General features: G+C 41.4%; 1 protein-coding gene and 1 long non-coding RNA gene across 2 annotated transcripts in view; one reads left to right on the forward strand and one right to left on the reverse strand.

Moving 5' to 3' along the window:
* LOC122769601 (extracellular calcium-sensing receptor-like) overlaps positions 1 to 15,627 on the forward strand; it is a 58,412-nt gene that overhangs the window by 21,257 nt on the left and 21,528 nt on the right. The window contains exon 3 of the mRNA XM_044026263.1: positions 15,146 to 15,168. Within this exon, the coding sequence (XP_043882198.1) occupies positions 15,146 to 15,168 (23 nt within the window). The remainder of the gene's footprint in view (positions 1 to 15,145; positions 15,169 to 15,627) is intronic.
* Positions 6,429 to 13,196, reverse strand: LOC122769615. The gene is made up of 2 exons (XR_006360453.1): positions 12,983 to 13,196; positions 6,429 to 9,106 (listed from the first exon to the last, which is right to left on the reverse strand). It is a non-coding gene; the product is annotated as an uncharacterized LOC122769615 (long non-coding RNA).

Raw genomic sequence — 15,627 nt, forward strand, 5'->3', positions numbered from 1 at the left:
TGTGTGTGTGTGCACGGGCATGTATGCATGTGTGCATGTGTGTTTGTGTGAGAGAGAGTGTGTGTGAGTGTGTGAGTGTGTGTGTTTGTGTGTGTGTAAGTAATATATTGTGTGTTGCAGACGAGGCAGAAACAATAGAACTCTTTATTTTCATTTCATTGATTAAACTTTTATTTTTAAAACACTTACAGAGGAGGTGAAGGAAGACCTGGACAAGGACATCATGATGGAAGAACTTTTGCAGTCCATTAAATGTATCAACTCAGGCAAAGCTCCAGGGCCTGATGGCCTACCAATAGAGTTCTATAAAACTTTTCAGAAGCAGCTGTTGACCCCACTTTTAAATATGTTTAATGAATCATTTAATAATGGCATATTACCACCAACTTCAAGACTCGCTACAATAATTCTTATTTTGAAACCTGGGAAAATACCAACTAACTGCTCCTCCTACAAGCCTATTAGTCTTATGTGAGTAGACACACAACTATTGTGTAAAGTCCTTGCTAAAAGGCTAGATCCTTCTTTGGTACATTGTGATCAGAATGGGTTTGTACAGAATCGTCGTGGATTTCATAATATTAGAAGGGTCAGTCAGTCAGTCATCATCTAACCGCTTTATCCTCCACCAGAGGGTCGCGGGGGGTGCTGTGCCAATCTCAGCTACATCGGGCGATAGGCGGGGTACACCCTGGACAGTTCGCCAGTCCATCGCAGGGCCACACACACAACTAGAGACAAACAACCATTCACCCTCACACTCACTCCTACGGTCAATTTAGAGTGTCCAATTTACCTAATCCCCACATTGTATGTTTTTGGACTGTGGGAGGAAGCCGGAGAACCCGGAGAGAACCCACGCACACACGGGGAGAACATGCAAACTCCATGCAGAAAGGCCCTTGTTCAAACCGGGGCTCGAACCCGGGTCTTCTCGCTGCAAGGCGAGAGTGCTAACCACTACACCACCGTGTGACCCAATATTAGAAGGGTCCTCAATATAATTCACTCCAAAACTAATACCAGGGATACAGATTTGTTACCAAGATATGGATTTGGGGGAAAATTTCTGAAATGGATAAAGTTATTGTACACTAATCCTACTGCATGTGTAAGAACGAATAACATTTTATCAGGCCCGTTAAGATTAGAGAGGTCAACCTGTCAGGGCTGTCCCCTCTCCCCATTATTGTTTATTTTGGCCATTGAGCCTTTAGCCATGTCCATTAGAGCTGAAGCCAATCTATCAGGTATTACAATTGGAGGTCATGACCAGAGGATATCGCTGTATGCAGATGACGAGGTACAAGATTCACTTGAAAAATAGACGACAAAGCCAATACCAATGATTGGCCGGATCAACTTAATTAAGATGACTATCTTGGCAAAATTCTTATATTTGTTTCAGTCACTCCCATTACCATTGCCAAAAAAAGACATTAATAGTGCGTTTTGTTGATTTAGCTGGAATGGTAAAAAACCTAGATTAAGACTAAGATTACTATATTTGCCATATGATACGGGTGGATTACAGTTGCCCAATCTACAGTGGTATTATTGGGCTGCTCAGCTGCGCAGTGCTATGTTTTACTTTGTCACACACTCTCCTCCAGCATGGATTTCTATTGAACAAGCATCAGTATCTAAGTTGCCATTAAGCCTATACTTATATTCAGCAGATTTTAAAACTTCAAAGAAAAAAACAACAAATTAGGCTCATAGACATATTGGTGATACACCCCCCATCTCTCAATTTTCACCTATATGGGTTTTCGGGCTTGGGCTGACAGGGGGATGCGAAAAAGTGGAGACTTATATGTTCAGGGCAATTTATTAACATTTAACGACCTTTGTGTGAAATATTCAATCCCAAAAAACACTTTTTTAAATATTACTTCATTTTATCAAGGTGTCACCAGGCTATGCATGAGTCGCCGCTGTCCTGTCTTGAGGGTATTGTGTTAAAACACATGAATGGGAAACGACAAATTTCTACACTCTATACAGCACTTGTCTCGCATGATGAGGAATATAGTCATGATAGAAGGAGAGCATGGAGGAAGATATTGAAGAAGCTGAGTGGGTGAAAGCTTGTTTAAAAGCTCAATCTCAAACCATTAATACTCAAATGAAACTGTTACAACACAAATGGTTAATGAGGACATACATAACCCCTGAGAAACTCAATAAGTGGTCCCCGGGCATTCCAGATACATGTGTGAAATGTTTGACTGAGAAAGGTACTTTAATTCATTGTGTATGGGAATGCCCTAAATTGGTAGCTTTTTGGAAAATGGTTGCCTGTACTTTAAGTTTACTTACAGGTACTCAGGTACCCTGTGTAGCTAAACTTTGTATTTTGGGGATATACCCAGATTGCTTTTCTGTTAACTCTAAGTGTAAGACTTTGATCCTCCAACTTTGGCCTCCTGCAGGCCAGGAGAATGGTTCCATTATCTTGGAGAGAAACTGAAGTATCCTCTACACAATCTTGGACTAGGGAGATGGCAAGGTGTGTTTCATTAGAAAAGTTAACCTATGTAATTAGGGGTAAAGCACAAGAATTTGAAGAGGTGTGGACTTCCTTAATTAACTTTCTCAAGCAACAATAGATCATACTTGTTTGTAAGACTATAGAATGTGACAATTTTATTTAATATTTTAATGTATTTATTATTTACTTATTTTATTTTGGTGTATGTGTATACAGCAAGGTTTGCTTGTGTATTATTGTGTAACTGATTTGGTATGGGGCGATGTGTTTATATGTTCTTATTGAAAATCAATAAAACAGTGTTCAAGATTTTTTTATTTATTTGTTGTTTTTATTCTTTTGATAAAAATGAAGTGAAACGGTGAACCGTTTTTTCATGTCATATTCACAGACAGAAAGTAACTAAATATAAGAGAATGTTTTTATTATAAGAATGAAATATATTTACAAAATAAATGTATTGAATCTCTTCAACACAAGAGATTCAATACAAAATAATAAAATACAAAAACAAAGTCCAGAACTAAATACACTTAAGCATCAGAACAGTTTTACACGAATAACCATTAAAAAATTAAAATACAAAATGTTTCCACTTTGATTTATTTTGAAAAACAGTGTTATTGTGCCCTCTAGTGTCCAACCCCGACACTGGAGAATATTACACTAATAACACGCGTTCATTCAGCGCGCGAGTGTGTGTGTGTGAGAGTGACTGTATGTGGGTTTATCTGGACCGGGTTAGACTAAGTTAAACCCAGGTTAGTCCTGGTTCCGTGTGACTCAGATCCTCCACGCAGCTGAACTCGGGCCATGATTTTAATTGTGGGCGTGGCCTCTGTGGTCACGTGGCGCAGGCCTTTGTTGATGTAGAGACCAGGACAAAAAAAAAAAGCTCCAGGATTTTTGAACGACCGCGTCCGTGTTTCGTCCCCGGCTCACACTCACTGCTCTCCGGCCTGAGCGCTGCTGAAGCCCCCGCTGCTCCGACTCTGACCCGGTTCTCCTCCGTGGCTCTGCGGTTCTTCTCCCCGTGGTGTGAGAGCGAGGCGGCGGCGGTGTGATGGAGGCTGAGGCCGGGCTGCGGCTGTAGGGGGTCGGTGTGTGTGCGTGTGTGTGTGGAGACCCAGGCCCTCCTCCGCTTTGTTGTCCACCGCGCTGATTTCCGTCGTTTTTCCATCTCTTTGAGGACAAATGGACTCGAACCGGACTTGAGCCGTTTGTGTTCACATTTGTGTGTGTGTGTGATTTGAGGAGAAAAATCCCTCTTCACGTGTATCTGTTTCCTTTCATCACCTCCTTCTGCTGCTCCTCCTCCATCATGGTTCCTCCAGGAGGCCGCGGCTCCTCCAGCCTCTGCAGCCTGCTGCTCCTGCTGCTCCTCCCCGCCGCCCGGTGCTCCTTCCCCCGCGGCGGCGCCGCTCTGGATTGCGGCCCCGGGAAAAGCGACTGTCCAGGTGAGACACGCGACAGGTGGAGGTCAGAGGTCACAGACAGCTGCTGTCCTTTAGTCTCCGTTGTCATGACGATGGCACAGATTTTATGATGTGATCAGTTTTTATATCAGAGCGTCACCATGGCAACACGTGTGTGTGTGTGTGTGTGTGTGTGTGTGTGTGTGTGTGTGTGTGTGTGTGTGTGTGTGTATGTGTGTGTGTGTGTGTCAGGAACAGTAGTCATTACATTTAGTCCTCACAGAGACCAAAATCTGGTCCTAATGAGGCAGAACTAAGATTTAAAATTGTAGTTTTTGTTTAACTCTAGGCTAAGTTTAGGGTTAAGACTGCGTGTGTGTGTGTGTGTGTGTGTGTGTGTGTTAATGACAGGCTGCAGGAACAGGGTGAGGTCACATGAGGGCGTAGTCTCTTGTTCTGTGTGTCTCATTCATTCATTCATTCATCAACAGACTTCAGTAGTTACATGAGTCTGTCTTTGCTGTGAGCGCCCCCTGCTGCTGAGAATCACTCAGTGGAAACATGGCAGAAAACACTTAAAAAAAAAAAAGACTGTGAATAAAATCTGTGTCACATGATCATGTCTTTATCTCAAACTGAAGTTTGTAAACCACTCACTCTCCCACAGTGATTTTAGCTGGTGGGGACACAGGAGCTGCTGGTCCTCTGCTGCCTCGTGTGGTCACTTTGTGTCACTGAGTTAAGTCTAAATTAAATATTGCAAAAGTCAAATTCATTAAAATAACTCATTAGAACTTAGTGATGGAGGCAGCAGTGGATCAACAACTCCTGTGTGTCTGATTTTAAAATCACTGATTTTCTCTCTGGGGTTTGGTGTGGGAGAGTGAGTGGTTTACAAACTTCAGTTTGAGATAAAGACGTGATCAAGTTATGCCAATATCATCAATTGAACCCTCATTAAACTCCCAAAATTCCTTTATTACATTTCTTATGTACTCACAACATTCCTCACTATTTAGTAATAGATTATTCAAGCGCCACCTCATCGCAGATTTTGTATTTTCTGTAATAGCTAAAGCTATATCGACTGGGGCATGGTCCGATAAAACCATGTTGCCAATTGTGGCACTAATGGCGCATTTCCACCGGCTCTACTTGCACGGAACGGTACTATTTTTAGTTCCTGGTGCTTAAAAGCAGGTACTATGCGATGATTGGTCAGACTCCCGGCCGCTGAGTCCCGTCACAGGAAGAGACCTCCCACACACAAATCAAGCCAAACAGCGCCGAACTGTAGATCACTTAGAACTACTGAAAAATCCTAACAACGTGGGTTAATCTCCAACAACTACAGAAGTCTAGTGTAAAGTCACTAGTCACTCGTGTGTGTGTGTGTGTGTGTGTGTGTGCAGATAAATCAATTCTGGACTTTTTTTTTTGCAAAATAGCTTAGAACCATGGTTCTCAAACTGTGGTACGTGTACCACCAGTTACGCTAAAATAAAATCCTGGATAGAACCCGGGATTTGTATTATTAGTATTTCATGCCCCCATGTTATGTATTTATATTATTTGCATAAATGTCTGTGTATCGTGACATCACAAAAAAACCTCCACAGGGTAGAACAGTGGGAAAAGATAACTGTCAGTAGTTCCCTTACAATACTACAACACTACATTATGAACATGTTTAGTAAATAAAAGATACCACATGTTAGTCATGTTCACAACATCTATTTATTTCAATCTTTTGTCCATATTAATGCCCTGCCCTCTTACCAAATGACCAATTTAGTGTTGGATGCTATTCATTACACTCGTGTTTAAAGCGACTGAAAAAATATCACATTAATGCCAGTAAACAATATTCCCGTTTGTCAGTAAATACATAATGAATAAATAGACAGTCAGATGTCTTAAACAGCTTTGAATTCACATAAACTCTGACGCCCCCATCTTGTTTTCTTTGCTATTTAAAACTTACATCTTCAAAAGATGTAAGTTTTTTTTGTTTTTTCGAAAAAAGCTTCTTACACGTGAATATTTTCCGGTTTCTTTGCTCCATTTGACAAAAAAAAAAAATCATTAAAACTGAAAAGACATCATGAGCAAATCATGATTTCCAGGTTTGTTAAACACTGATCGACTTTTTTCAACATTTTAACTGCATTTAATTGACAAAAGAATAGTGAGTGAGAGTGGTTACATGGTTCTCCATGTAGGTTACTGTGCTTTATTTACATTTTTGGAAACAACACAATGTGCACATATATCCTCTGGTATGTCATGGTGGGCTGCCGTTTGTTTTAAACACTAAAGTTTAGTTGTGTTCAGCTAAGTAGCACCTTCACACCAGCACAAGAGGTTTAAAAGTAAAACCATAGTAAAATTCTCGTGTGGGTCTAATTTCTTGGGTTCACTATATAGGGTTGTTGTGTTTTTAGAGTGTTGTTGTACTATATTGTTGGTACCGATAAGTGAAAGAATCAGTATGTGAGAATAAAGTGACGACAGCAGCCTTCACAGACCAGAAAAAACTTCTTTATTTGTGTCGTAAACCACTTTTTGAAAATGTGAAATGCATGTTATAGCTCCCAGGACTCAGACCTATTATCATAAATCATTGAGAACTGCCAGATTTTAAAAGAGCATTTATGTTGTAACCTTTACAGCTCTTGAGGTGCAGGAAATACACACCAAGCTCTTTCAATGAAAGGGGCGACGTTCACAAACGCTCAAGGATTTCAAGAAGAGAATCACCTTACACCTCAGTTGTAACATCTATATTTGTCGTTATGTTACAAACTATAAACAACGTGCTCTTTCTGAATCCCATAAATATGAATGCAGGATTTAAAAGTGTTTTCTGGCATTTTCAAAGGAAAAAAAACGCTGTGTAAAAACATGAACTAAATGCGAGTGGTCTGACACAGTTGCCGGTGGAATCTGTAGATGAAAAACATCATAGGGGTTTTCATTTTTGGTAAAGCTAAAGTACAATAACAAGTGAAGTCACTTTTTTAAACCACAGCAGCTCCTCAAGAGAAAATGATTACTTTTAAAAGAAAACAAAAACAAAGGGATGACGGATGCACTTTAAAATTCAAACATCTTTTTTCCATTAAAATCCCATCAGCTCTTCGGAGAAACATTGAAGGAATACTTGATGAACAGCTGCTGTCGATCCTCTTTCTGCTCTTTACGCGCGAACTGAATTAACACGCGGCGGCATTCGCTTCATCCCGGCGACTTATCTTACATGTTTTCAATACACTTTACGTCTGCTCGACACTCTGCCTCTTGGATCATCTCCCAGTCTCGTTTTGATCACGTTGCTGCTTTCTACCGAGTCACAATCCACCTGTCAGACTGAGGTGGATTAGCATTTCAAAAGCACATTAACCATCTCTGCACGTCGTGATGGAGGTGACAGACAGACACCGAGTTACAGCAGCCTGAGCTGCTAAAAGCTTCAGGGACATTCAGGCTCGTTTATGCTAAGCAGGAATAAACCATGTGCAATTTTTTCGCGATCAGTAGCATTTAGTTCCATTTCTGTGATTGCGATAATTGTGAAGGGGGAAAATCATTAAAATTTCATGTGGCCTGAGTGGCTTTTAAGTGTTGCCTCACTCGCTTACATGAGTCCTAGTGATTTATTTTCAAGTTCCACAAAGGGGAGCCTGCATCTTTCTATCTAATATGCGTATTTGAAGAATCAAAGAATCCTTTTCTTCATGATTCAAATCCACCTATAGAAAGCTGGCAGGTTGTTTCCAGCAGTTGCACGCTTCAGGGACAAGAAAAGAAACTGGAGTTTGGAATTGAAAACTGGAGTGGATCTAACAAAGTTAAATGCTCATGGATGTTTTTTTTCCCCCCAATCTGCTTTTCTTGTGCTTTCCTATTACAAGAAAAAGAAAGAAGTGCAGTAAGAGGAGAGAAGAACAATGGAAATAAATTGGAAAAATCAATCAAAGCTATTGAAAAGTCTGGATAATACAATTCATAGTCCGATTACTCCTGCATGGTTACGCTTAGTTGGACTTGGTTCATCCTCACAGAAAAGTGCATCAGCAAAATGACTCCAGTGACGTTTCCGAGCACAATGATCAGGGACATTAGAAGCACGTCATGTCCTCGACGTGTTGTCACTTCCAAGGTACAGTTCCTGGAACAAACTACAAGAGTGTCTGAAACTGAAAAATCTGGTCTGATTGGACATTTTTTAAATATTTTTTAAATGAATTGGAGGCAGAATCAAATGGCTGCAGACGTTTTGCCTAAATGCAGTTTGATTTCATTGAATCATTTCCTGATTGTGAGTTTAAATCACACACCCTGTGTATTTTAAGTATTTTTTTTTATGAATATTTATTTTGTTTGTGTATGTTTGAGTGGTTGTATATGTACTGCTGCCTGTCTTGACCAAGACACTCTTATAAAAGAGATTCAATGAGTTTTTTTATTCCTGGTTAAATAAAGGTTATTATAATAATAAAAGAGACTGTAGGGGGCTCCCGGCAAAAAGGGAACCCGAGGGATCCCTTTAAACCAAAATGAAGCAAGCTCGTGGCATTGGGTGGAGAGAACAGGTGTCCAACCATGACCCTTGTGTCAGGGCTGCAGTAAAATGACTCGCTTTGCCCCCCATGTCACCGGAAACAGGACACAAAGTTGTGCTTGGAATAATGTACAAAACCAAACGAGTTTTCCAGTAAATTTGACAGTGACGTGGACGAGACGCCAGCTGGTTTTTCATATTTACAGTTCATATTTACAAGGACTATCAAGACCTCATGAGTCCAGTTTTGTTGCCTGTTTGTATCAATATATACACAATATACAGAAAAAGACCCATTTTCTTTCTATTTTCTCTCCTATTTTAAAGCTCTCAGTGAAGTATCCAGCGTCTCTCTCAGTGCAGTGTGACGTGGACAAACCCCGTCTGAATCCTCTGCTTCAGGTTCATCAGGTTGCCGGGTCCTCGCCCCCTGCACTTAGATGAAATACTCCTTCTGGTTTTCACAGGACACTCTCTGGGAGTCAGTCTGGTTGTTGAAAGGAAAATCTGGACTGTCCTCCTGTTTGACTCCCTTCACTTCCCGATTCCGATACGTCCCTTTTCGCCGGTACAAGAATCTGGCGGTGATCGCCAGGCCGGTCGCAACCACGAAGATCACCACGGCTATCACACCTGCAAGGAAAAGCATCTATGGGCGAAACCAGCCATTGATTTACACTATGGTCAAAAATGATTGAAAATAACTTAAATAACTAAAAATCTCCAACACTGAAGAAGAAAATGCGACAGTTTCTGAAAGCTGAGAAGTTGCACGTCAAAGCATAAATATGTGGTTATTATAGTCATTTCACTCGCGCTGTTTCTGGAAGCCTGAGAATCAGCGTCTTTGTTGCCAGAGAGGAGCGAGTGGGAAGAACATTATTATTGTAAATATGTTTCAAACTGTTCAAACGCAAAATCTGTTGTTCGTTGTACAACTGCAGTGTTTTTTTCTCCTTCATTTTAAATAGTTAAAACAGTAAACGCTGTAAGGAACTCTGGAAAAATGGGCAAAAGCACAGTCGCAAAAAAAGTCCAGACGGACATTTTGAGGGTTAGGTGTTAAAGGGTTAAACTAAATGACCTAATAGGTGAATGTTTTTAAGTTTGTCAACAGATCAGTGAATGTGTCAGAATGATTTGGCCTCATTGATCAATAATTCCATAATGTGCATCTCCTCTGATCTCTGTTTACAGTCTGTTGCATATGAAACATGGTGAGTGCAGATCATTCTCAAACATTTTCCACTCATTAGTTTTATTTTTGTGAAGAAACGGAGGCTATATTAATAAACTTTTATAAAAATGTCATTAATATTTAGCATTTTAGAGCTGCAGGACGCAGCATTGCTGTAAAAAGTGTTATTTGTTGAGTTTGCATGTGACTAAAATATGAATGTTTCTGGCAAAGTTAGGTGAGAAAAGTCAAACTCTAACCTCTAATGTATAGGAATGATTGACCTTAAGTCTTGTGTGTTTGGACCTCAGATTTAAAATCCTCAGTTTGGGAATGGCCGCTTTAGGCGACAGGAATAGAATCACGCAGAAAACTCTCAAAGCTGCGACAGCGTGCTGTGTCTTCACACCGCCGAGTCGTGACTGGCTTCGTTTGCTCACTGTCACAAAAGACTCGGCTCAGTAAATGGGCCACAGAGGACTCGGCTCCACAGAGTTCTGTGAGACTGGTCCGTGAAGTCGTCTCCCTCCTCCTTCTCGCTGCCATCTGGACATTTAAGTAATTGAAGACACACGTTTCATTATGTAGGGGTGGTGGTGGGGGCAAAAGAGTTTGGTTTAATTGGAATTCCAGACTACGGCTGAAATTAAATTCGCGGGATATTACTCTGGTTTTAAAATGTCCACACGTTTGAAGATAAACATGCGGAAGTCATTTCAGGAGAGGTTTAATTAGTTTGGCTGTGCTTTGTGCACAGAGACACAGAGTCACACGGATTGAATCGACAGTTTTAAATGACTTTTGAGTCACATGTTCCCCCCCGAGTGACACCGTTATACTGTTCAGTCTGATTTCATCGGCCTGGTCAGAAAACTATTCATTTCTTTTTTTTTTCCACATTAAGTGAAATATTCAGTCTCACGTATGTGAAGGGAGATACAAGATGACACAGGTTTTTAATACAGTGAAACGGTTTCAGTACCTCCGATCAGAGCTGAGTCAGTCCTCATGGCATTGACTAAAGGTTGACCTGAACCCACTGAACCAGACTGGTCTACAGCCGAGAGAGAGAGACAGAGAGAGAGACAGAGAGAGAGAGAGAGAGAGAGAGAGAGAGAGGGAGAGAAGGTAGAAGAGAAAAAAGAGGAAGATAGAAGATTAAAATTGGGAAATAGAAGCAATCATAGAACAGCCCAAACAATTATAAGAGGCAGTGATGTGGAGAAACACAGAAATGAATACATGAGGCAGAAAAGTGGGAAAAGGAACGGGTCAGAAACAAGAAGGACTTTCAGAAACAAATTGAAAAAAGGTTTCCAGACCGTCACCCAGAAAAAAATGACAAGAGCAGAGAATCAAAACAATAATCCTAAATTACAGTAAAGGGATAGTTTAGGGGCTTTTTTTTAGGGGCGTTACCTGGGCCAAAGACATTTTTTTACGTCGTGGACATTCTATTCTCGGGGCTGTGTCCACTTGCTGTTGCTCCACTGCTGCTGCAAGACAAACCCATGTCTAATATGGACTTTGGTGAAGGGCAGTGAACAAAGGCTCTTTAACACAAACATAAAGCATTTATAGTTTAGAATCACCTCAGGGATCATGTGGGAAAGAAATTCAAAATGAACCATCTTTTGTAATAGTATATTATGACTAAAACGTTCTTTCTAACTAAATAAATAGGAGTCTAAACACCTAGTTCATGAACCATGAGATGCACATCACACAAGGACAGTAAGGAGTTTGTCATCAGTTAACATTTGTTCCTAAATGACACTGACAACACGGCCTGAAAACCGAACACTTTGTAAAATGCTCGCTCTCTCGTTTGCCGCTTGAGTTTGTGTCACTGAAGTTATTTCACGCGGAGGATTTCGATCTGATTCTGGAGCATAAACAGCACCTTTGATGTGAGTAATGGCGGAGAGTGGTGCACGACCTTAAACGCCCCTGCCTGACCAGTTCAATACCCATCAATATGGATGAGTACGGATCTGGATTCAGATGAAGATTGAATGCTGATGTGCAGGGACGCTAAATCGATGCACACACACAAACACACACACATACACAACACGGTGGCGGTGATAGTTATGATTTCAAATCTCATAATATGTAGAATCATGAGATGTGACGTGTGGGTGGGTGAAATGATGACTGATGTGATGGTTTTTAGACACCTTCACGTTGCCTGTTACATGGCGAAATAATGATTTTGACCCTCACATGATGTGGGTGGTGATAATCAGGATGCAGGAGCCAAAGCAAAGGCTTCCATTAAAGTGATAATTCAGGGTTTTTTTGTGTCACTGACTCATATTCAGCATTGCCAGGACATGGATTTTTGCCCCTCAACCAAAGTCTCACCTAATAAATTCTATTTAACCAACATTATTTTATGAAAATCTTGCAGTTACGCAGCCTTTCATGACTGGAAACAGAAGTTTGTAAGTTGTTTACTCTCTCACACCAATTTCCATGAAAAGTAATCTGAATGTTTAGCTCTAGGGGGACATAGGAGCTTCTTCCCTGTTGGGTATGTTTGTGTCACTGAGCTATATAAATCCAAACAAAGGATTTCAAACACCAAATTCACAAATAGAACACATATGGATGCAGACAGCAGTGGATCAACAACTCCCGATTGTGGTTTACAAAGGGACATAAACTTCAGTTTGCAGCAGGAACAGGCAGAAGTTTTCTTTTTCTCAAGGTGGCAAGAACAAGAACAAAGTTAGCTCTGGCCAGGACATTTCATACTTCATGAGAAATTCAAGTGCAGAACTTGAGAATCCTGGGAATGGCAACACTTCTGCATTAGCCACGCCCACTTCAAATTTCTGGCCAATCTTCTGACCAGGTCTTATTTGTGAGTACTATCCCTTCAATAGGTTCTCTTTATTTAACCAATATGTTTAACATGAGCATGCATGAGTCAAATAACCTTATGGATAAAGCTCTAAAAAAAATGTTTCAGTTCACTCTTTTTTTAAAAAAAAAAAAAAAAAGCCGTTCATCCTGAAACTTTACTGTTATGGCTCCATCTCAGCACTTTGATAGCGCTGTTTTCGGTCCCACCAGGCAGCTGTTAGCAGCAAAGAAGCTCTAAAACCCTCTATACACCACCTGCTCAGCATCAGACGGCAGACAGACACAGTCAGAGAGTGGCTGCGGAACACAGCGGAGCATTTAGCAGCCAAAGAGACACACGACTCCGTCAGGAGCATCTAAGGTTTATCATTGCACTTAGATTGTACACGGATTATTTAAATACATAGTCTAAGTAAGTTCTGGATATAATCAAAAACTACCATTGTCAAACGTTCCCTTACCTGACAGGTGGCGTTTGTTCTCGGCTGCGTATGGATCGGCTGAAGTCGAGGAACCACAGGTGGACTGGACCAAAGGTCCGCTGATGACAACCGGGCTGGTGTCCGGGTGGAGCAGAGCAGCTTTCAGAGGGCTGATGGAGTTGAAACGGACGACTGAGAGACAGCCGGTGAATCCAAGAGATCCCAGCTGTGCCAAATCTGAGTCCAACTCATCATAGTCTGAGGACATAAGAAGAAAAAGAAATTGTTGTAATTGTGTCGTAACGTTTTATTTTAAATTATTTCTTAAAATGAACCAAACCAAAATATAACGTTTAGAGAACGTTCCCTCAGAGTTACCCAGGAGCCTAACGTTCCCTTAAATTTGAGGGAAACAAAAAGTGAAACATTCTCCTGAGGTCGCACCATGGTCGCTGAACTCTGGAGAACGTTGTGTCCAGAGGTTTGAATACTTCGGCCCGGATTGAGTCGCGAACACCATGAATGCATTGCTTTAACATCTAGTATTTACAAAATTTGTCAGAAATACTAAACAGAGACCCAAACACCTTAATATGAAATGGAAAAAACATGCAATATTGGATGTCATTTAAGACGAGGAGAAAAGTTCCTGGGGTCATGACAAAATCAGCTCTAAAGGAAAAGTACAGTAGTTAAGTCTTTACTTTCATCTTTATGTCAGTGACCAAACAGAAATCCAAAAAGACACAAATGTATGTTGCCTCTTTACATCAAAAAAAAATAATAACAGGTACATTATCATATGAGACTGTATATGTTTGTGTATTTGTATTTGTTTAGGTCCTCAGCTTTTTCCCCACAGTTTGCATTAACCCACTTTAAGTCCTGATTGTGGATGACTGTCCAATCCAAAGCCACTCTGTCATCAATAAGATGCAAGACTGAGAATGTGATACTGTAACCTTTATAAAGTGCTTTATCTTTTGCTCTGTCTCATTCTCTTCTCAGCCCAGTGAAAGATTATGACTTCACTTGCTTTATTTTGTTTGCTTTACTTTGCTGTCAGTGTCCTCACTTTAACTGATAGCTTACTTTACAGCATCAGCACTGCAACTGCACCAGCAGCCTCAAAGTGCACTCTTCTAAACAGCTTCCAGCCCGGCTTTGTGATCCAGGGTGACTATGTCATCGGTGGGATTTTCCCCATTCATTTTAATCTGAAAATACCAGACCTTAACGGCACCTACAGACCACCACCAATAAATTGCAATGGGTGAGTTTCATAGATGATAGTGGGAGCATTTGATTTACTTTTTCCTGTGAATTATGTCTAATTTTGCACTCTTAATATAAAATGGACTGAATGTGTTTATAGTCATTAGAGTTTTTAAATGAACAGACAACATTCATCTGTATCAGCCACAGAATTGATCCCAAGGCTTTCCGGTGGGCTCAGACTATGAGACTGGCAGTGGAGGAGATAAACCAGAATCCAGTGCTGTTGCAGAATCACACTCTGGGCTACAAAATCTTTGATTCATGTGGATATCCACTGACAGCACAGAGAGCTGTTTTATTGAATTGAATTGAATTGACTTTATTCCTCCCCCAGGGGGGAAACACACATTCACCACAGCTCAGTTGTGAAAAAAACAAAGTGAATAGAAAAAAATAAGAATAAGAATAAAAAAGAAATAAAAAATATATAATACAATAAGATTAAAAAAGAGCAATACAGTGCAATAGTGAGAAAAATAAAAAGTTACTAGGTAAGGAAATACACTCTAATATAGAGTAGTTATCCGGGTTAAGTACAGCAGTGAATGGACATTTAAGAGGAGTTAAATATCCTAACAGCAGTGGGGATGAAGGACTTCCGGTAGCGCTCCGTCCTACACTGTGGGTGCCGGAGCCTGCCGCTGAAGGAGCTGCCAAGCCCCTCCACAGTCAGGTGCAGTGGATGGAGTGTGTTTTCCATGATGGAGGACAGTCTGGATAACGTCCTCCTCTGTCCCACCACCTCCACCGATTCTAGCGAGCAGCCCAGGACAGAGCCGGCCCTCCTGACCAGCCTGTTCAGTTTCTTTCTGTCCCGGTCCGTGCTGCTCGCTCCCCAGCAAACCACCGCATAGTGCATGGCGCATGGCAGAGGCCACCACAGAGTCGTAGAAAGTCCGGAGTAGAGGTCTGCACACTCCGAAGGACCTCAGTCTCCTCAGGAGGTGGTGGCGACTTTGACCCTTTCTGTAGAGGGCGTCGATGTGAGTGGTCCAGTTTAGTTTATTATTTAGGTGAACACCCAGGTACTTAAAGTTATCCACCAGCTCAATGTCCGAGCCCTGGATGCTCACCGGTGGGTGTGGTGGGGTCTTTTTCCGGAAGTCGATCACCATCTCCCTCGTCTTTCCGGTGTTCAAGCGCAGGAAGTTGCTCTCACACCAGTCCACGAAGTCCATGATGACCGACCTGTACTCCAGCTCGTCCCCCTCAGACACGCAGCCAACAATGGCTGAGTCATCAGAGAACTTCTGGAGGTGACAGCTGCTTGAGTTGTAGGTGTAGTCTGAGGTGTAGAGGGAGAAGAGGAACGGTGAGAGCACCGTCCCCTGAGGAGCCCCGATGCTGCAGATGGCCACCTCAGAATTGCAGTCCTGCAGCCTCACATACTGCGGCCTGTTTGTGAG

This window comes from Solea senegalensis, linkage group LG1 (assembly GCF_019176455.1).
Source record: "Solea senegalensis isolate Sse05_10M linkage group LG1, IFAPA_SoseM_1, whole genome shotgun sequence".
Taxonomy (NCBI): Eukaryota; Metazoa; Chordata; class Actinopteri; order Pleuronectiformes; family Soleidae; genus Solea; species Solea senegalensis.